Below are 22,500 nucleotides of genomic sequence, written 5' to 3'. Positions count from 1 at the left end.
TTTTCCTCTCGTTGCCGCGGTGATCGCCATGGTGATGCAAACCTGTCCTTTGCTGCGCCTTGATTGGTGTTTGAAATGTTCTCCCTGTAGCCCTCCCATGTCCTGAGAGCCAATCAGAGAAGCCGAGAGAGAGAGATTGCCTTGAGAGAGAAAAAGAGAGAAAGACATAGAGAAAAAGAGCAAGAGAGAGAGAGAGAGAAAAAGAGAGAGAGAGAGAGAGAGAGAAAAGGAGAGAGAGAGCAATTGCCTGATAGGTACTCCCTCAGGAACCTCCTACCACACATACAAACACTAAAGTCTCAAGGAAAAAAACACCTCCTGAATGCTGCGTATTTTTAGGTTATTAGCTTAGCTTAGCGACATCATCAGTCCACACAGATTCTACTTCCTCCTGCATGAAGGAGGCACATTTATCCAGCAGTCTCCCACACACACACACTCACACACGCGCACACACACACACACACCCCTCAGTGTTAAGCCCATGGTCTCCATGTTGTTGACCTTTCTCTTCCTCGTTCCTGGATGACCCTGAGATGCTAACACAGCGTCCGTAGAGGTCGCTCAGGATTCTCTCTCTCTCCGTCACCATGGAGACAGAGGAGCTACAGCCGAGGATTCTGGGAAGGGCACGTATCACCTGATTGATGAAGCCATGTCTCAACTGTGGCTGCATGTTTACCGTTCGCCAGATCAGTTCACCAAATCGCTGCCCTCGCCAGACTGAAAGGTTTACAAATTGTGTGGTTTGTTTTCTAGTGCAGGTTGGCCACCCTCTCTAGTGTACAGTAGCTAGGGAACCGTTGCTTATGGAGGGAGATCTCCTCCCCTGATCATTCTCAGTGTCTCAGTCTCCAGGGTCCAGTCACAGCCTGGTCTCAATAACATGTCACATCACAGCTGAGGATAGACGGCGTCTCAGGTTCTACTTTCAGTGTTTGGGTGTAGATCTGCTGAACTGTGGATGGGTTTAGATCTGCTGAACTGTGGATGGGGGATATTTAGTAGATCTGCTGAACTGTGGATGGGTTTAGATTTGCTGAACTGTGGATGGGGGATATTTAGTAGATCTGCTGAACTGTGGATGGGTTTAGATTTGCTGAACTGTGGATGGGGGATATTTAGTAGATCTGCTGAACTGTGGATGGGGGTATTTTGAGTGTGCTAAGGCAGGTGGTTCTTGTTGGTTCTGGTTGGTTCTTTTGGGTTCTCAGGTGCCCAAATTGTCCAAGTGCTGCAGAAAGAAGCGGAACGTAGCTGGTTCTGTAGAGCGGCGCTCTGTGTCTCTCGGTTCCTTATGGTTCCTCTTGGTTCCTCTGTCTCTTTCCTGTGCTGCGAATAGACTCCTGTTCCGCTTTACACGTCAACTCGTCCTTCCTTCCTTCCTTTGGCGACGCACTCTCCTCGTACCGTAGATGATTTATGGTTGTGTTTTCTCTTGCAAATGAGTAAAAAATGAAATAAAAAGATCTAAAGCTATGTATTTCAGTAAAGATGATATATCTATTTTGTATCTCGATGTGATGATTAATAAAAATTGTGTGTGAAGTGATGCAACTGCATCCCTGTGTTTGCTTGTGTGTTTTTCTGGTCTTCACCCAGTGCCAGAGGCATGTGATCATGTGAAATGTGAGTTTGAATAACAGAAGCAGAGGGCAAAGTTCTGGAATATTCTGTTGTTGATCTTTTGTGATGAAATGACCATAAATGCATTGCATTTTTCTTATGCAGCCTTTAGCCTGTATTTATAGTGCCTGTATAAAAAATATTCACCCCCTTGAATATTTCTACTTTTACTGCTTTTATAAATGGAATCCTGATCAATTAAATTTGGCCTTTTTTACAATCATTCACAAATATTATCAATATGTAGTTTTCATATATGCTTCGGCTCTTTGCTTATTGAATACATCTTCTCCCAAGTTGTAGTTCTCTGTAGTTGACCGAATGTAGAAAGACTGAATCAGATAGTCCTCCAGGCGTTCCATATATTTTGCTGAATTTATTTTACTTTTAGCTTTACAAGCCTTCCAGGGCCTACTGTCGAGAAGTGTCCCCACAGCATGATGCTACCACCACCACCATGCTTCAAATTAGGAATGGTGCATTTTTGGTGATACAGTATGTGGTGTTTGGTATCTGCCACAATAGCATCTATCTGATGGCCATAAAGCTCAATTTTGGCCTTACCTCATCAGACCAATGAACCCTCCTCCATATGACCTCTGAGTCTCCCGCATGTCTTTGGGCGAATACTGTATCAGTTGAGATTTGATAAGAGCTTTGCCACTCACCCATAGAGCTTTGACTGGTGAAGAACTCGGGCAAAACGTTGTATGCAGAGTTTCTCCCATCTCAGCTGCTGAAGCTTTTAAGTTCTTCAGAGTTGTCATAGATGCCTTGATGACCTCCCCCACCATTAATCTTCTTGATCGGTCACTCAGTTTGTGGTGACGGCCCGCTCTAGGCAGATTTGCACATTTTCCATATTCCTCACATTCCTTTATGACACATTTCACTGAACTCCAGGGGACGTTCTGTGACATAAACATTTTTGTATCCATCCCCTCACTCATGCTTCTCCTGAACCTTTTCTGTGAGTTGTTTGGAGTGTTCTTTTGCCTTCATGGTGGAATTATAGCTAGGAACCTTCTAGAATCTAAACGCAGGTCTAGAACCTTCTAGAATCTAAACGCAGGTGTCATTACTACAATATTCACATTCACTGCACTCAGGCGATCTCCAGTTCAGTAGCTGTGAGACTATTTTGGCTGTAAAATTGTGCTGTGCCGCTGGTGATTTAGGTCAGTCACTTTAAGGGGGATGAATATTTATGCAATCGCTTACATTTTGCATTATATATTTTTAATTAATTAACATTACTTTGAAGAAATTTGCTTTCACTTTGACATTAAAGAGGGGATATTTGGTAAATTATTGAGAAACAAAAGGCCAGATTAAATTGGCAAAGATTCCATTTCTTAAAGCAATAAAAGGGGAAATATCAAGGGGGGGTGAGTACTTCTTTAGTCACTGTATTTTATAGGCCCTGACTTTATTTACTGACCTAAAAGGCCTGAGACCCTGACCTCACCCATGTTTATGTTGACCCAGATATCTCAAGTTTCTTTCTACGTTCCTCTTATTTATCCACAGCTCTCTCTCTCTCTCTCTCTCTCACACACACACACACACACACACATGCTGGTACACACACGCTCGCCTGACTGGAGTTTCCTGTCTAAATCATGTGACCCTCATTAGTGCGTGTGTGTGTGTTTGTGTTTTGTTGAGGTTTGAGCGGGAATGAGACTAATGGCTGAAGACATTTTGTCCCGTTGGCACACACACATGAGCAGTGGCTCACACAGATAGGCACAGAGCCAGCAGTGATGATACACACACACACACACACACACACACACACACACACACAGATAAGCACAGAACCTACAGTGACGTGTACGAGAATCCCCATGCCCTTCCTCACTGGGCCAACCGTCAACACAGAGCTTAACTACCATCACACACACACACACACAGACAGACAGACAGACAGACAAACAAACAGACAGACATACTGTACGCACAATCATTGCTGTGCTTCTAACTGGTGTAACACACACACTCATACACACACACACTCATAACAGTGTCCATAATTGGCGCTACACACACAAATGCACACACACACTTACAAGTATGGCTTCTCTGGATGTGTGTAATACTTTGCATGATGATTATAGTCATTGTAAGCTCCACGCCTGAAGAGAACAGCATGCAGACACCCAACAGTTTGGGAGGATTATTTTATTGGCAAGTAGTTTTGGCATCATCTTGAGATTGATTTAGACGGTCTACTCTACGGGAGGACGCCGGTCAGTCCCACTAGCCGTTCACATGGAAGAGAAGCTTCAACGGTAGCCTACAATAGCGCCGAAAAGACGTCAGTTGGCAGACTAGCCATCTTTTGATTGTGCCAACTGGTGTCTGCAAGGTTGTTGTTGTTTTGTGTGTGGCATTTAGGCAGTTACAGCCTGGGAACACACAGACCTTCACAGGACAATTAGAATCGGCTCTGGAAAAGGTCCATTGACTTACAGCTTCCAGCAGGGACATAACTAGCAGTGACATTAAACTTAAATTGGTGCATTAAACTCTAACCAAATCGTTTCTGAAGTGTAGCAGTCTTGTAAACGAAGGTTTTAAATGCAGTTTGTGTACATCCGTAACTTTTTGAGTTGATCTTGCTGACAAACAGACAAACAAACTTAAACCCTGATGACAACACAACCTCCTTGGTGGAGGTAACAAAGGTTTAATGCAGTTTGTTTACTCAATTCCAAAGACATACGTCCATGTCTTTCATGGGCTTCAATGGCCTCTTGGCCAGATGGACCTTGATATAAAATCCCAGATTTGCCGAAAGGTTGTATGGGTATTCCGATAGCTATTCCGATAGCTATTCCCAGTGTAAGGTAGTTCGGTAGTTTTAGGTATCTTGCCAGGTTTTAGACCAAAACCTTGTTTTATTGCTTCAACCCTGTGCACCAAACAAGCAAATATTGACCCACCCAGCTGCGTACATCAGTGTCTGCTAACTGCCTAATGAGATCAACCAGCGCTGCTTTGATGGTGCATGTGTTTTACGGCATGTCCAGCCATTTCCAACATGGGAGTGCAAATATAGATTTTCCCCACACACACACCCCACCCTGCATCCTGTTCGCTGAGTGTGCACACACACACACACACACACACACACACACACACACACAGGCATTAGTGAGTGCTGGACACATGGTCCAGTCTGTCGGCTGTGGAAAGCCGCACGAAGGGGGGAGTGTGTGTGTGTGTGGGGGGGGGGGGGGATCGTTAAAAAAGCACTACGTCTTAAATACTGCATACAGCTGGGACACACACGCACACACACACACACACACACACACACACACACACACACGCACAGACTCGGACACAAAGGCTGGCCTGTGTAGGACAGGGAAACGTCACTGCGTGGGCGACTCCCCGACAGGAAGTGACCATTAGCCTGAACAGGAACTGGGTTCTGACTGGGTTCTGGACCGGGATGTGGCCCTAATAGGTCCGGTTCTGTGGAGACGGCTGGGTTTGTAGTGCGTTCTGGACCTCTAAAGACAGAACCAGCCAAGAGGGTTCTCACAAGAACTGAAGCTTTATGTCTGTATAGCAGCCTCCAAACAAAATCAAGTGTGTGTATTAGAAAGTTAATGTACCAGCACTCACAAACGTGAATGCGCTTAGATATCTTAATACACATTGACATGGGAATGCACTGACTAACTGACCAGACGAGCGTTAACACACTTAAAAGTTCGAATGCCCTCAACATCATGTGAATGCACAGAGAAATGTTAATGCATGCTGGTATGATAATCTGTTGCTCTGGAAACAAAGAGGATTATGTTCTGGTGTTTATGGAACATGTACTCTGACTCAGGGGTAATTTGGCTCAGTTTTCCTCTGTCATACAGTTCTGTTTTATATTCTGTATAGTAACAGGTGCCTATGGCGATAATCTGTATTACGAGAGCTAGCGTAAAGCAGGGACTAGCTGCTAAAGGGTTTAATCATGTGTTTGTCTAGCCCTCTAGACTGCCGCAGTCTGCTAGAAATGTGATCACAAAAAGGAGATTAGAATGTTGCCAACTGAAGATTCTATTTGATGATGTCATAATGAACTCTAAAATTCTTTTAGAACTCAAGTGGCAGTAAACGCAAATTCTATATCTGTACACTATCTGGAAAATTACTTGCAGTCCTCAAAGGGCAAGTTGGTCTCGGAGGTTAGTGAGCTGTTAAACAGACCAGAACAACCAGCTCATATTTGTCATTGTGCTCATACTTCTCACAGATTTGCTTGAAAGTGCCGCATGGTGCGGTGTGTATGCATTTAGTGCTGATGTTGTTCTCCAGGCTTACGTGTGAAAGCTGCATCTTCCCCATTTACTCAATAGCAGCCTGGCACCAAAAGCTCAGACCTAGCAATTCTCCTCATCCTTCAAATGGTGGCCTAAGCACTTCACTTCTTATACAACACCCTGACTTAGGGTGGCTCACATGAGGAGAGATTTTGTACTCTTTTGAGTTTCACTTCACTTTGTATATTAAATAAACACTAATATAAAGGTTTTTTTGTACCTTAGAATAATGTTTCCAAAATCATTTCAGTGCGTGGTTCATCAACTCGTAACAGGTGAACAGCACTTCTGCATTCGCTTCGCGGCCCTCTATCGGCTATAGCCGCACTATGTCAGTTTACCAGATCGGGTAGCGATTCTGTAGTATGATGGAATGAGCCTAAGGACATAAGAAACTGCAAATTTGACTTGCTTAGATGTTGCAATATATCATACTTTCATAAAATCATGCAACATACTCTTCCTTCTGTGTGAACATCGTTATTTGCTGGATAAGCAAATAGTGTTTGTGCTACAGAAGAAAAGTGCTTTAGTGTTGCTTTAAGTGAGTAAGTGCCAGCCATTAGTATTGTGTGTATTGTTTGTTGTACTGTGCGGTGTTATCATAAAGTATCGATAAAAAGAAGAATTAAGACACAATCATTTTTTAAGATTTTGTTTTTTTTTATTGAAAACGTTGACCCTTCTGTAGGAATGTTCTAGCTTAGAGGAATGTGCTTTTAGACACAGGAGCCCGTTCCATTGATGCACAGCGTTCCCATGGAGACGAGTGACAACATGGAGTCCGTGCTCATTTTACATATCAGCTGTTGGGGAGCCGGAGGCATCAGATCGAGATTGGAGGTTACTGGTTGGGGTGGTCGTTGGTGTCGGGGAGATGGAGTAGTAGCCAATACAGTCGGGGCTGATGGGTAAGCCTGCGGTCAACACGATGAAGGCCCTTCTTAGTACTCCTCGCCCTCCTCGTCTTCCTCACCCACGCTGTCTGTGCCGACCTCCTCGTAGTCCTTCTCCAGGGCGGCCATGTCTTCTCTGGCCTCGGAGAACTCGCCCTCCTCCATGCCCTCTCCCACGTACCAGTGCACGAAGGCGCGCTTGGCGTACATCAGGTCGAACTTGTGGTCCAGACGAGCCCAGGCCTCGGCGATGGCGGTGGTGTTGCTCAGCATGCACACGGCCCTCTGCACCTTGGCCAGGTCACCACCGGGCACCACAGTCGGGGGCTGGTAGTTGATGCCCACCTTGAAGCCAGTGGGGCACCAGTCCACGAACTGGATGGTGCGCTTGGTCTTGATGGTGGCGATGGCGGAGTTGACGTCTTTGGGCACCACATCTCCACGGTACAGCAGACAGCAGGCCATGTACTTGCCGTGACGAGGGTCGCACTTCACCATCTGGTTGGCGGGCTCGAAGCAGGCGTTGGTGATGTCAGCAACGGACAGCTGCTCGTGGTAGGCCTTCTCTGCGGAGATGACTGGGGCGTAGGTGGCGAGGGGGAAGTGGATACGAGGGTAGGGCACCAAGTTGGTCTGGAACTCTGTCAGGTCCACATTCAGGGCACCATCGAAACGGAGTGAGGCAGTGATGGAGGACACAATCTGGCCAATCAGCCTGTTGAGGTTGGTGTAGGTGGGGCGCTCGATGTCCAGGTTTCTGCGGCAGATGTCATAGATGGCCTCATTGTCTACCATGAAGGCACAGTCGGAGTGCTCCAGGGTGGTATGGGTGGTCAGGATGGAGTTGTAGGGCTCCACCACTGCGGTGGACACCTGGGGGGCGGGGTAGACGGCAAACTCGAGCTTGGACTTCTTTCCGTAGTCGACAGACAGACGCTCCATCAGCAGGGAGGTGAAGCCGGAGCCGGTGCCTCCACCGAAGCTGTGGAAGATCAGGAAGCCCTGCAGACCTGTGCACTGGTCAGCCTGTGGGGCGGGAGAAAGAGACGCGTTTAAACTGCTGTCCAACAGTCACAGGCTTTGATGGTGTCCTTGTGTACTTAGCATTTAGGTAATAATTGTATTAGCAGTTAGCATTTAGGTAATGCGAGCATTAGCAGTTAGCACTGAGGTAATATGTGAATCAATGGTTTTACTGCGGTCTACTAATCCTGTAAGTATACGCTATTACAAATGACCTGACTGAAACCGCAACATGGCATCAACTGTAAGCAAATCTTGTAATTAGATCCACTTCATATTCACTTAGTCCTATTTGCATTTAGCTGAGCTCGTTTAAAGAGCTGAATGGCAGTCTGCCCAGCCGTTGGCTCTTGGCATTCCTTGGCGTTCCTTGGTGTTCCTTGGCGTTCCTTACCAGTTTGCGGGTTCTGTCGAGCACCAGGTCGATGATCTCCTTGCCGATGGTGTAGTGGCCGCGGGCGTAGTTGTTGGCGGCGTCCTCCTTGCCCGTGATGAGCTGCTCGGGGTGGAACAGCTGCCGGTAAGTTCCCGTGCGCACCTCATCTGTAGGGCAGGAAGAGACACCGTTCAGCTCAGAGCTCTTAAATCAACCATGAAGGAGGATGCTGAGTGACGCAACTTCAGAGAAGTGAACTCCAAGTAACCCCGGGAGGCATGAGGCTAGCTACTGCCACCACGGCTGCTTGAGATGGTTATTGAAAGCTCAGACAGGAGATATAATCTTCAATTGAGACCCGATATAGTTTTTGCTTAGCTGCCTAGTCTACAACTTGAGGTAGGCCTACTGGTATCTGTCCCATTTATAGCAAATTAAAAGATGAAACTTTTACCGTATTTTATGGGCTAATAGTGATGATGATGGCATACCAATACCAGATAGGCTAATGGTTATGATGTTAGCTTACCAATAACAGATAGGCTAATAGTTACGATGATAGCTTACCAGTATCAGGTAGGCTAATAGTTATGATAGCTTTCCAATAACCGATAATTAGATAGATAGATAGATAGATAGATACTTTATTGATCCCCAGGGGGAAATTCAAGAAATTAAGACGCTTACCGATGACAGTGGGCTCCAGGTCCACAAAGACAGCACGAGGGACGTGTTTGCCTGCTCCAGTCTCGCTGAAGAAGGTGTTGAAGGAGTCGTCTCCTCCACCAATGGTCTTGTCGCTGGGCATCTGGCCGTCCGGCTGGATTCCGTGCTCCAGACAGTACAGCTCCCAGCATGCATTGCCCATCTGGGCTCCGGCCTGGCCGACATGTATGGAGATACACTCACGCTGAGGAAGAGAGAAAAGAGAGGACAGACGTTAGCATGGAGGACGTTCACAATGTTTTTTTCACTTGGTATGTCTAATAAGGTAAAGTCATTCTCAGTTATGTGAAGACATACTACGTGTGTTTCTGTAGCCTACAAACAAGTGAGAACATCCAGGACAGCAGACCAAACAACATCTTGGAAGAAGCCAGTAATGTCTGGTATTTGGTTTTGTCTGGCAGATTGAGGAATGCTAACTAGCCTGCAGTTGAACTGGTAATGTATTTTGTATGGAGGGCAGAGGACCTATGACTCGTGTTTATTCAGCGAGGGAGGACTCGATTTCTGACTGATTTAATCACCATTTGTCAGGACAGAGCACGAGGAAGTGGAGTTATAGTTATGTAGGCCACCGTAGGAGGGCCACATATGGTCTCTCAGACATCGAGGCTATAGCTAACGCTAATGTTGTGTGTTGCCATTCTTTCCGCTCAGGTCTTGAGAGGTATTTAGTGTTGTTGGGAGATGATCCAGTGAGAGTTATTCCGTTAAGAGATCCAAAGCTAAACACACCGCCACATCTGGTTCTACCACTAAGAGGGTAACTACATGCTTGCATCTGGGGCCTTTATAGGCTACTGCCAATGGTTTTCAAGAATGGATACACACAAACACACACACACACACACACTGCACTACCCTGAATGTCTTTAAATGCACTCAGCTCACACACACACACTGTTTGTATTAAGGTTTGCCTCCATCTGACCCATTTCTAAAAGCTGTAAAAATCAATCCCCCCCCCCCCCCCCCCCCCCATCCGATCAATGGCCTCTAATGTCTCATCAGTATTCCAGCCCATGCAGCACAACCTAATGCCTCTTAGATCATTTCTCACACACACGCAAACAACTTACTGACCTTAACCCATCACACACACACTTACATCTAAAGACAAGGGCAACTGACTTAGGCCTACTGACCAAACCCATCACACATACACACAAACACACACACACACTACAATCTAAAGACAAAGGCAACTTACTGACCCTAACTCATCACACACACACACACACACACACACACACACACACACAGACACACTCTACGATCTTTAGACAAAGGTGACTTTCTAACCCAACATCGTGACCCTGGTTAACACGGTACAATTGATTATCTGGGAGTGGTTCTTTAAGGAACAGTGTGTGTGTGTGTCTCTCTCTCTCTCTCTCTCTCTCTCTTTCTCTGGGTGTGTGAGGGCGGGTAGGGGGGCCATCTCTCGACCGTTAGGGAGGACGTGGCTCGGAGGATTGTTGGGCTGAGTAACTGCTGAGTCACAGGGAGGCTTAATGGAGGGGGGGGGGGGGGTCGGGGGGGATGGGGGTACCGCAGACCCCCTCCCCCGAGAATCAATTTGAGGCTGTTGCAGGAGTCGAGTTTCCGCCCTTCTCTCTCTCTCTTTCTCTCTATTGTTCCCCTCTTTATCTTTATCTTTGAACTCTTTTGTCATCCTGGTTGTCTGAAGCTAATCCTTTCTTTCTCCCTCTCCCTCCCTTTGTGTCTGTTTCCCTCTCTCTCTCTCCCTCTCTCTCTCTCTCTCTCTCTCCCTGCGCTGCTCTCTCGCTCGCCTGCTGCCCGCGCTGCTCCCTCTCTCTCTCTCTCTCTCTCCCTCTCTCTCTCTTTCTCTCTCCCTGCACTGTTCTCTCGCTCGCCTGCTGCCCGCCGCGCTGCGCTGGCTTTAGCTGAGCCGCTAGTCTCGCCTGTGTGACGCACGAGGAAATGGAGGAGAGAGAGAGACAAAGAGAGGCGGGCGAAAGAGGTAGAGAGAGAGAGAGAGAGAGAGACGGAGAGAAAAAAGAGAAAGAGAAACTCGATCTAGTGCAGAGGAAAAAGCCTACAGGGTAGGGACTGTCCCCTCCCCCATCCGCCCGCCTGCACACAGCTTTGTGCTTGAGCGACAGACAGAGGTGAAAAAGGGAGGGAGAGAGGGAGAGAGAGAGAGAGAGAGAGATGAAATGGGAGGGAAAGACAGATGATCTGATGGCGCCTTGCTAACGTTTTCGCTCCTTTTTCAAAACTCTACCCCCAACAATATGATATCAGTTACACATACATACATACATAAAAAAAATTACCCTCGAGCTCTCTAACACAAAGTTCAAATTTGGCCAAGCGTGAGCCCTCAGGAGAGGGTGTGTTTCTAATGCGGTCTTTTGCTGCGTGTTGCAGTAAGGCGGGGAGAGGGAGCCGAGGCGAGACGAGACGTGTGATGGCGAGCTGAAGTGCTTGTCCTCCCTCTTTTCTCCGCGCAAACTGCGCCAGTCGTTTGGCACGAGTCCCAAAAGCTACAGGACTCCTGAGACCTCACCACGGAGACAGTGTGTGTGTGTGTGTGTGTGTGTGTTTGAGCGTGTGTGTGTCCTTCTCTACCCTCACAGAAAAAAAAAGAGCCACAGGCTCAAGGAGCGGCATGCGCACACACACACACACACACACACACACACACACACACACACACACACACTAATCTCATTCTAAACACTGAAACTAAATATTTAATAACAATTTACAATTTGCCTCATTTACCGTAACCCATTTTCCAACCCCAGCTGTTCTACTAACCCATCTCCCGGTAATCATTAACAGAGAGTGTGTGTGTGTGTGTGACCGCTGCCTAACCTAACCGTTAGCTTTTCCTGCGTCGTGAATTCCATCTAAGAGCAACAGAATAGCCCAGTCTGAGTGAGGGGCAGTTCAAAGAGGAGGACTCACCATTTTGTTAGCTTTTTTCCTTCAAAGACCGATGTCGAGGATTCGGATGGTGAAGGGAGTTCTGTAGGAGGGAGGGCCGAGCGGGGGTTATATTCCCTCCCGCCAGCCCAGGGGAGGGGCAGGAAGTCGTCACGGCAACAGTGGCGGGAGCGAACGTTAAGAGCACAGAGGGGGATACAGGGAGGGGCAGCACTTCTCAGCCAGTGGGGGGGGGGGGGGGGGGGAGGGAGTGTGTGTGTGTGTGTGTGTGAGAGAGAGAGGGGGGAGAGAGACACACACAGAGCTGCTACAACTGTTAAAGCAGAGGGAAAGGGGCTGGTTTTTGGCATTGTATGCAAGTCTCAGTGAAACTGTGTGTGTGTGTGTGTGTAAGAGACAGAGAGAGAGTGTGAGTGTGTGTGCATGTAAGAGAGACACACACAGAGTGACAGACAGAGACTTGGTATAACTGTTAAAACAGAGAAAGGGAAAGTTGAAGGCATTGTATGCCTAAGTTTAAGTGTGTGTGTATGCGTGGTTGTCTGTGTTTGTATGTGTGTGTGTGTGTGTGTGTGTGTGTGTGAGAGAGAGAGAGAGACAGAGAGAAGGAGAAAGCGAGGTAGAGACAGAGACTCGGTATAACTGTTAAATCAGAGTGAAAGGGGAAGTTGAAGACATTATACTCTACTAATGAAAAGTTTGGGATATCTGGCTCTCAGGATAAATGTATGGATGCAGCAGTGTGTGTGTGTGTCTGTGTGTGTGTGTGTGTGTGTGTGTGTGTGTGTGTGTGTGTGTGTGTGTGTGTGTGTGTGTGTGTGTGTGTGTGTGTGCTCTGTATGAGACACATACAGTAGTGTAAGGCCAGCATTCACACCCATTGTATGGCAGGACATAAAACTGTTGCTTCCTGGGCCACACACACACACACACACACACACTGCTGCATCCAGACACCCTCGTAAAATAGGGAAGCTGTACACAATAAAACCTGTCGGAGTCACACACACTGTAGTCCCTCGCCGCAGACAGGATTTAGGGCTGTTTAGAATATCAGAGCTTTGCTCCTCCTGTGAGTGTGTGTGTGTGTGTGTGTGTGTGTGTGTGTGTGTGTGTGTGTGTGTGTGTTTCTCCCGCAGCAGATGGATTTGGGCTGGCTGCAGTGGCGTAAATCTACAGCATACAGAGTGAAGGTGTGAATCATTTATTCCCAGGCTGACTGTTGCTGAGGAAGTTCAGCACAGCCTTTAAAGGAACATGCTAGCTGTAGGACATTAGCTTATTATATCCCCAGAGTTATACAAGAGGATACATACCCTTATCTTCTCAATGTGTGGAATAACACAGCCTGATACCATTAGCTTAGCTTAGCATAATTCATTGGATGTGGGTAGACCAGTTAGCCTACAGCTCTCTTTTAGCGAGAGGTAAGCTATATGCTAATATTCAGGCTCCTTCACCGGCCCAGTGTGAGTAGCAGTATTCACAGCTTCCAGCAAAATACATCATCTCAATACATCACCACTCAGGAATGAGGAAGAGTAGCTGTGTGTGTGTGTGTGTGTGTGTGTGTGTGTGTGTTCTGCTGTGTGGTTCCCTGCATTGTGTGTGTGTTTGTGTGAGTGTGCTTGTGCTAGTATGAGTGTATGTGTACGTACCTGAAACAAAGAGCTTTTGAACCGTATAGACAGAGCACAGGTGGCAAAGGTGACGTAAGGAGAACACTAGCCTGAAGCCACAAGTGGGAAACTTGAGATGTGTGTGTGTGTGTGTGTGTGTGTGTGTGTGTGTGTGTGTGTGTGTGTGTGTGTGTGTGTGTGTGTGTGTGTGTGCGCGCGGTACGTCTCCATCATACTCACCTTCACATGTATGTGTGAAACTAACTGCTGTGTGTGTGCGTGTGTGTGTGTGTGTGCGTGTGTGAAACTGAGCACTGGCAGTCCCAAGACAACTCTATGTCAGTAGTCTGATATAGCACTAGTCTGATGATAACAGGCCGGTTAATAGCCTGTAGTCAGTGCTCTCTGTGTGTCTGTGTTCTGTGTGTGTGTGTGTGTGTGTGTGTGTGTGTGTGTGTGTTGTGTCTGTGTGTGTCGTGTCCATGTGTGCTGTGTTTGTGTGTGCTGTGTGTTGTGTCTGTATGTGTGTAGTGTCTGTGTGTCTACCGTATTTTCCCAACTATAAGGTGCGGCTTATACATTGACTTTGCAAAATGTCTTCAGCTATGAAGTCAATACATGGGGGCAGTTAATATGGGATCACTATGGTTTTGTTTCTTTAACTTGCATAAAACACTCTCCTGCGGCTATACACAAGAAATTACTGTAGTGAGGATGTAGCCTTGATCATACGGGCCATATCAGGGCCACATCAGAGCCATATCAGAGGCATATCAGAGCCACATCAGGGACACATCAGGGACATATTAGGGCCATATCAGGGCCACATCAGAGGCATATCAGAGCCACATCAGGGCCAGATCAGGGCCAGTTTAGGACCACATCAAGGCCATATCAGGGCCACATCAAGGCCATGGCTAAGTTAGGCGGATGCCATGGTCAGTTACAGCACAGTACTCATTAGTGTTATGGCGATAGCAGCTCATCCAGACGGATCAGGGTCCCTCCTCATGACCATGTCTGAGCCCACAGGCTGCTGGGGTGTAATTACCCATAATTCATCTCTGCTGCACGTTCCGCTGTCTGCACATTACACCTGCTGACCATGGTGTTAGCCCGAAGAGTGCGTAGTATTTATAAACCATAGCTGACCTCTTGACCTTGTGTGTGTGTGTGTGTGTACTGTAAGTGTGTTTGTGTGTGTGAAGTGTGAAGACCTCAGATGAGATGGGTCTGTTTGGAGAGAGATGCAGTGGAGCTTGGGAGGAATGTGTTGTTGTGACAATACTGTGTGTTTTAACAAAGCTGTTTAGAGAGGAAGTCTTTCAAAGCCAAGTAACCAAAGCTGAATCTGGCATAGTCTGCTTCAGGGTGTGTGTGTGTGTGTGTGTGTTTGGACCTTTTAAGCAGTATACATGGAGGAAGTCTCTCAAAGCCTAGTAACCAAAGCTGACTCTGACATACTCTGTATGTGTGTGTGTGTGTGTGTGTGTGTGTGTGTGTTTGGACCTTTTGAGCAGTATAGATCTGCTCCAGAGTGGACACCTGGAAGCTGTGCCTTTGCCCTACTTATCTTCCTGTTGGCTTGCACCGTGCTCATCTGTTGCGTATCACATTGGCAAATCTCAACTTTATTTTGGTAGGACATAAAGTTTCACTTACGTCTCAGGGAAGTAGTCTACTGAGGACTCATGTTGGGGGGTTGGGGGTGGGGGGGCGTGATGACTCTTTGAACAGCTATGGTGATATGTGTGTGTGTGTGTGTGTGTGTGTGTGTGTGTGTGTGTGTGTGTGTGTGTGTGTGTGATGGGGGGGTTGGTATAGAGAGCTCAGTGTGCTAATAGGACGAGCACCAGGAGGAGAAGAATGGCCTCACATTCCGCTAGATCTCCCCCATTGTCCCGTCTCTCACAGCTCCACAACGCATCACAATGGAGGGGTCGTCTCTCAGGGAGACACAATAACAAGACATTTCACACGTTGGCTGCCGTAGCAACGGCCAACTTTTCAGCCGAAAAAAGACTGTACTATTTACGCCAACACTGCAGGTGTTTTTTCATAGCGGGAACACGGTACACATACTGTACACCACATTAGTGCAATAGACTTTTCAAAGTGAACATTTAGATCCAGAGTATAACCTCTAAAGGGGGGTACACACATAAAGGTTTTATACATCTCAATCGATTTTTTTTTTATCTGTAAGAGAATCCACACATGAAGATGAAAAATCTTTGATTGAACAGTTTTGATCGTGCTGTGTGTGGTGTGCTCGGTTTCCCACGGAACACCCCACACACTACAGAATTTCCAGTCGCAAATATTTGAACATGTTTAATATTTACGATTATCGGCGCCGAACGTTTTCCGAGGCAATTGTCGAGAGAATTTTGACTCTTAACACACCACACAATACAAGAGAATCTCACAAAAAAGAGCTTAAGATAATTGACCGTTCTCTGTCTTTGGTCAGAAATCGGGGCAAAATCAGCACGATTATCTTTATGTGTGTGGTAGGCTTAACTTGTTCAAGCCCTTTGAAGAATCCTGTACTAAGAAGACCTTGCCATGAATGTGTGAGTGTGTGTCTGTGTTTGTGTGTGCGTACAAGAGTCTGTGTATGTATGTGTGTGTGTGTGTGTGTGTGTGTGTGTGTGTGTGTGTGTGTGTGTGTGTGTGTGTGCGTATGTGTGTGTGTGCGTACGTGTGTGTTTGTGTGAGTATCCCTTACATGTATCCCTTATGTCAGCCTCAGGCTGCCCCAGGCTCCCTTGTTTAAAGCATGCAGGCCCCAGTGGGGACTACTGTACTGTACTGCGCATGCAAAACAGCACAAGATGGTTGCCATGGCTCTCACAGGCCTCTGCTCCCTGAGCTCTCATTTGCATGTTATCATCGTCAAGGGAACTCGACCCTTTTGTCTGTGTTCCAGACAATTTAAAAAATAAATGAGATGTAATCACCTTGCCTGTGAGGTTATATATTTTGTATAAAACAGCACATCGAGAAACTGATACAACAACAACAACAACAAAAACATGTCGGTCGACACAGTCTCGGGGGACACTGCGCTATGGTTTCAGGTAACTCATGGAGTACATTTCCATGCAAGCAGATCTGTATAGCGTGTAAATGAGGCCTTTGTTTTGCATGGACCCATTCAGGGCTCATTGCTCTCTACACCACCTGGCCTGCCTGGCCCTGTCTCAGGCACCAAGTTTATTCACTTTCATGGCAGCCATTTTACGGCTGTCTCCATAAGTGCTATCCAACAGTGTCCATTTGCATTGAAAGGGAGCGTGCTCGATGGGTAGTGGGGTTGAAAGGGGGCGTGCTCGATGGGTACTGATGTTCAGTGAAGAGGCATTAAGTGCTGGGGCAGTTAATGGGTTAATGGTTTAACTGTGACCAAGGGGGTGTAAATATGGGGTCGTTAAGAGGGGATGTAAATATGGGGTCGTTAAGAGGGGGGGGAAGTGAGTAATAAGTCAGTCGTTTACTTTACAATGCGATTTACAAATACAGGGTGGATGTTATTCAATGCACTTTGAAGTTAAAGTAGTCAACGTAATTAGACAGTAAAGGTAAAATAGAGGTACACCTCTTGAAGGTTGTGTGTTCAGCACGGAACAGAAATAAAATGTTTATACTGTAGCATTCAGTCACAGCATAGCTATATATATATTGTTATATTGCATTAGTTATTGGTATTATTTGGTGCTTAATTATATTGGAAGTATGGAGAAATGGCTTTGGTGCTTGGTTATAGTAGACATATCATCCCCTTAGAATTATATCTTAGGTTCTATCAACATTCTGAGTAGTTCTGAGATATTTTGCTTCAAAGTTCTACTGATAAGTGGAACAAACCTCATCAGATATAATGTCCAAAAATTACTGTCCAAAAACTACAAGAATAACAGAAAAAGAATATGACAAAAGTTACATTTTTACCAAAATGTCAGATGGAACCTTAAAATTCTAAGCGGACGATATGGAGAAATAAAAAGACAGATATAAAGTCTTTGGCTAAGTCTTGAGGAAAACACTGTGCAAGTTTCCAATCCATTCTTTTATTTCATATTGTCAAGCATAAAATAAAATAAAATAAGAATATTTCTTTAAAAAACAGTAACACTTTGTTCATTATAAATACTTTTTTTTATAATGATGAGGGCTCATGTTCTTTCAAATACACACAAATACATACATATTGTGTTATTTTACAAAACATTTCTGCAAAGTGAAGACGCAAAGACGTTTAGTACTCCTCTCCCTCCTCCTCCCCCTCGTCTCCGACGCTGTCTGTGCCGACCTCCTCGTAGTCCTTCTCCAGGGCGGCCATGTCTTCTCTGGCCTCGGAGAACTCGCCCTCCTCCATGCCCTCTCCCACGTACCAGTGCACGAAGGCGCGCTTGGCGTACATCAGGTCGAACTTGTGGTCCAGGCGAGCCCAGGCCTCGGCGATGGCGGTGGTGTTGCTCAGCATGCACACGGCCCTCTGCACCTTGGCCAGGTCACCACCGGGCACCACAGTCGGGGGCTGGTAGTTGATGCCAACCTTGAAGCCAGTGGGGCACCAGTCCACGAACTGGATGGTGCGCTTGGTCTTGATGGTGGCGATGGCGGAGTTGACGTCTTTGGGCACCACATCTCCACGGTACAGCAGACAGCAGGCCATGTACTTGCCGTGACGAGGGTCGCACTTCACCATCTGGTTGGCTGGCTCGAAGCAGGCGTTGGTAATCTCAGATACGGACAGCTGCTCGTGGTAGGCCTTCTCTGCGGAGATGACTGGGGCGTAGGTGGCAAGGGGGAAGTGGATACGAGGGTAGGGCACCAAGTTGGTCTGGAACTCTGTCAGGTCCACATTCAGGGCTCCGTCGAATCGGAGGGAAGCGGTGATGGAGGACACGATCTGACCAATCAGCCTGTTGAGGTTGGTGTAGGTGGGGCGCTCGATGTCCAGGTTTCTGCGGCAGATGTCGTAGATGGCCTCGTTGTCCACCATGAAGGCACAGTCGGAGTGCTCCAGGGTGGTGTGGGTGGTCAGGATGGAGTTGTAGGGCTCCACCACTGCGGTGGACACCTGGGGCGCAGGGTAGATGGCGAACTCGAGCTTGGACTTCTTTCCGTAGTCGACAGACAGACGCTCCATCAGCAGGGAGGTGAAGCCGGAGCCGGTGCCTCCACCAAAGCTGTGGAAGATCAGGAAGCCCTGCAGACCTGTGCACTGGTCAGCCTGTGGGGCGGGAGAAAGAGACGCGTTTAAACTGCTGTTCAACAGTCACAGGCTTTGATGGTGTCCTTGTGTACTTAGCATTTAGGTAATACGAGCATTAGCAGTTAGCATTTAGGTAATAACTAAGTGTATTAGCTGTTAGCATTTAGGTAATACGAGCATTAGCTGTTAGCATTTAGGTAATAAGTGTATTAGCAGTTAGCATTTAGGTAAGTATTAGCAGTTAGCATTTAGGGAATACCTGTCACTCTTAACAGCCCCGAGGGCTGTATTATGATGCAGGCTAACTTCGGGAGTTACTGCCGATCTCTAAAAGATCTGCACAGAGCAGCTATTGTTTCTGAAGTGGCGTGTTGTTTGGAGATCAGTGATTACTCCTGAAGTGACCTTGTTTGGAGATCAGTGGTTACTCCTGTAGCCTATTCCAAGTACGTGATTTAATGGCAAACCTGGGTAAGTTAACTCAGAGTAAGTGGTAAACCTCCTAATAGAAGAGCTGTCTGGCTTCATTCTCCTAACAAAACAATGCCATTGGGCTCTTGTTGTAGGAAGTTTACCACTTACTCTGAGTTATCTTACCCAGGTTCGTCACGAAACCACGTACTTGGAATACCCCCCTGTAGTGACCCGGGTAAGCCAGTAGCCTTTGCTTTGTGGTAAATCCCTCTGTCCAACGCTACACTGTGGGTTTGTGCTTTGTGGTAAATCCCTCTGTCCAACACTATACTGTGGGTTTGTGCTTTGTGGTAAATCCCTCTGTCCAACGCTATACTGTGGTAAATCCCTCTGTCCAACGCTATACTGTGGGTTTGTGGTAAATCCCTCTGTCCAACGCTATACTGTGGGTTTGTGCTGCACCTAAGAGAGCAGCGCTGATGTGTTTATGTCTCAGTGCAAATGGAGCAGGACCCTCGGAGAAGAGGAATTAAAAATAGCCGCTCACACCGGAGACCTGCTGGACCTCCTTATTCAGCTCATCGGTCAGACAGAGGGACTGGACACGAAGCTAAACACGCTTCAACGTCTCGGAGGAGAGCAGAGCCAAATTATGTCACCCCAGTTACAGGGTCACCGCTTTCAACTCAGCAGGACATCCATTACACTGTACCTTTTGTGGACAATACATCTGTCCCTGATGTAAAGAAGCTTAGCGTTTTATTTATTTCATATTTTCTTATAAATCAACATGGCCTTCAGGTGTATACAAGTTAAAGCGCCAACTTAACAGTTAATGTGGTCTGGTTGTGGAGGGTGGATATGAAACAATGTGGCTATACAGTATGTGTTGATTTAGTGACTTTGCGACGCACAAACAAAGTCACTGGAGGGCCCATAAGACCTGTCAGTTTGAGTCCTGCCAGCCGTTGGCTCTTGGCATTCCTTGGCGTTCCTTACAAGTTTGCGGGTTCTGTCAAGCACCGGATCATCGACCTAGTCGACCATTGATCATTAGTCCTATTTGCATTCAACTGAGCTCGTTTAAAGAGCTGAATGGCAGTCTGCCCAGCCGTTGGCTCTTGGCATTCCTTGGGGTTCCTTGGTGTTCCTTGGCGTTCCTTACCAGTTTGCGGGTTCTGTCGAGCACCAGGTCGATGATCTCCTTGCCGATGGTGTAGTGGCCGCGGGCGTAGTTGTTGGCGGCGTCCTCCTTGCCCGTGATGAGCTGCTCGGGGTGGAACAGCTGCCGGTACGTGCCCGTGCGCACCTCATCTGGGGACGGGATTAACCAGAGCAGGTCAGATTTATCGCCATGGTTACAGTACGTGGTTCTGTGTCTGTGCTTTGTCGTCCTGACGATGGTGTCAGGGGTTGTGCTGGGGCAGAGCTGCTGTGTGAACACAATGCAGCCATAAACTCACACAGCACATCTAGTCCCATAGGCAAGGAAGGAGAAGGGCCTCGCAAGGCACGCATAGGTAGACCAGGAGCAGTTTAAGGCCTACATTTGTGTGACCAGGAGCAGTTTAAAGCTTACATCAGGTAGACTAGGAACAGTTTAAGGTGAATATGAGGTGGACGATAAGCAGTTTACGTCCTATAGGTAGACTAGGAGCAGTTTAAGGCCTACATTAAGTAAACTAGGAGCAGTTTAAGGCCTACATTTATTAGACCAGGAGCAGTTTAAGACCTACATTAAGTGGACCAGGAGCAGTTTAAGACCTACATTAGGTGGACCAGGAGCAGTTTAAAGCCAAATCAGGTAGACTAGGAGGAGTTTAAGACCTACATTAGGTGGACCAGGAGCAGTTTAAGTAGCTAAGTTAAGCAGTAGAGATGAGAGGAGCTGGTGTTGTTTTTGGCTGTGGTGTTGTGAGAAATGTTCAGTATATTTAGCACACTTCTTCTGCTTCTCGTCCCCTAAACCCGGGGCCTTATACATACAGTAAACTGTAGGCTCATTTCTCTCAACTCCTGCAAGAGGACACAGGAATGGCTCCTCTGGGAGTTAAACTCACTCTCACACACATCAACAGATACAGGAATAATCCCTGAGAAAGACCAGCACTGCACAGCACAGCACAGACACTGGACTTCGTACCTCTGGACAAGATAATCATGCAACATTATGGATCTGACAGTGGGATCATCTGTGAGATAGAGCATTAAAAACTCCACCCTTAAAAGGATCTCTCTCTATTTCTCCCGCTCTCCCCCTCTCTCTTTCTCTTGCTCTGTGAGTGTGTGTGTGTGTGTGTGTGTGTGTGTGTGTGTGTGTGTGTGTGTGTGTGTGTGTGTGTGTGTGTGTGTGTGTGTGTGTGTGTGTGTGTGTATGTGTGTGAGAGAGAAAGAGTATGTGTGTGTGTGTGTGTGTGTGTGTGTTTGTCTGGTTGGAGGTCATAGGAAGATAAAACGTGTTAGTCTTTAGCAGGCTAGAGGGTTTTACGTGACTGGAGTTCAAGACTCAAGTCTTTCATCAGTGGACAGGCCAGGGGAATTGACCTAATCATTACAAACCAACTTTGAGTAATCACTGGCACTGGGAAGCTATTGAACAATAATCACTGTGTTTTCCCATCTGTGTGTGTGTGTGTTTCTCTCTCTCTCTTTCTCTCTGTGTATGTGTGTGTGTTTGTGTGTGTGTGTGTGTGTGTGTGTGTGTGTGTGTGTGTGTGTGTGTGTGTGTGTGTGTGGATACTCCCCCAGCACACACACACACACACACACACTGCTGCTTGATAATCATTGCAACTTTGTGGCCATTCATGGCACTGATATGGTCATTACAGATGATCAGTGGCTGTTTTACACACTGTCTTGTTTATATAAATGCAATGGCTCTACTCAATGATCTCTTCAAACTATTCAAATGTGCAGATGGCATGGCACTAGGGGGTCTTTTTCATAGGACTGATATCTGAGTATGTTGCACAATGTCATGCTTCCCAGCTAGCACAGTGGTGAACGTCCTGCTCATTGCTAATTAACACTGATGAAACAAAGGAACTTAATCTATTGCATTACATTTAGCAGCATTTAGCATTCTTTTGTCCACAGTGACTTACATACTGTATGTCAACTATATTACAAGGGAGCATCCATTGTAACCCAGAGCAACTTGAGGTTAAGGTCGTTGCTCAAGGGCACAATGGTGGAAGCTAGCCAGGAATTAAATTACAGTATGTCAGCCTGATGGAGAGTATAGTAGGATTTAGCATTTCTGTTTGTTGTGGGAATCTAATAGTCTGCCTATATCACCAGACTAAGCTCAATCTGTTGAGGCTGAGCATTAGTCTGGGGAGTC

General features: G+C 46.8%; 3 protein-coding genes across 3 annotated transcripts in view; 1 reads left to right on the top strand and 2 right to left on the bottom strand.

Annotated features, from left to right (window-relative positions):
• The window catches only part of ptprnb (protein tyrosine phosphatase receptor type Nb), a 48,852-nt gene extending 47,290 nt beyond the window's left edge, over positions 1 to 1,562 (top strand). The window contains exon 23 of the mRNA XM_062528295.1: positions 1 to 1,562. This exon is cut by the window's left edge and continues 516 nt beyond it. The gene's annotated coding sequence lies outside the window, so the exon portion shown is untranslated.
• Positions 1,563 to 6,602: 5,040 nt separating this feature from the next.
• LOC134070940 (tubulin alpha chain-like) lies at positions 6,603 to 12,057 on the bottom strand. Its single transcript, XM_062527477.1, has 4 exons — positions 11,919 to 12,057; positions 8,943 to 9,165; positions 8,274 to 8,422; positions 6,603 to 7,882 (listed from the first exon to the last, which is right to left on the bottom strand). Exons 1-4 carry the CDS (start codon positions 11,919 to 11,921, stop codon positions 6,905 to 6,907), a joined length of 1,353 nt encoding a protein of 450 aa, XP_062383461.1. The 5' UTR covers positions 11,922 to 12,057; the 3' UTR covers positions 6,603 to 6,904.
• A 5,516-nt stretch (positions 12,058 to 17,573) lies between these two features.
• si:ch211-114n24.6 (uncharacterized protein LOC795591 homolog) overlaps positions 17,574 to 22,500 on the bottom strand; it is a 6,924-nt gene continuing 1,997 nt past the window's right edge. The window contains exons 3-4 of the mRNA XM_062527476.1: positions 20,320 to 20,468; positions 17,574 to 18,758 (exon numbers count right to left, since the gene is read on the bottom strand). Of these exons, the coding sequence (XP_062383460.1) occupies positions 17,778 to 18,758; positions 20,320 to 20,468 (1,130 nt within the window). The 3' untranslated portion in view covers positions 17,574 to 17,777. The remainder of the gene's footprint in view (positions 18,759 to 20,319; positions 20,469 to 22,500) is intronic.

Source organism: Sardina pilchardus, chromosome 23 (genome assembly GCF_963854185.1).
Source record: "Sardina pilchardus chromosome 23, fSarPil1.1, whole genome shotgun sequence".
NCBI lineage: Eukaryota > Metazoa > Chordata > Actinopteri > Clupeiformes > Clupeidae > Sardina > Sardina pilchardus.
The sequence above is the reverse complement of the archived record's forward strand: the minus strand, read 5'-3'. Positions and strand labels throughout refer to the sequence as shown.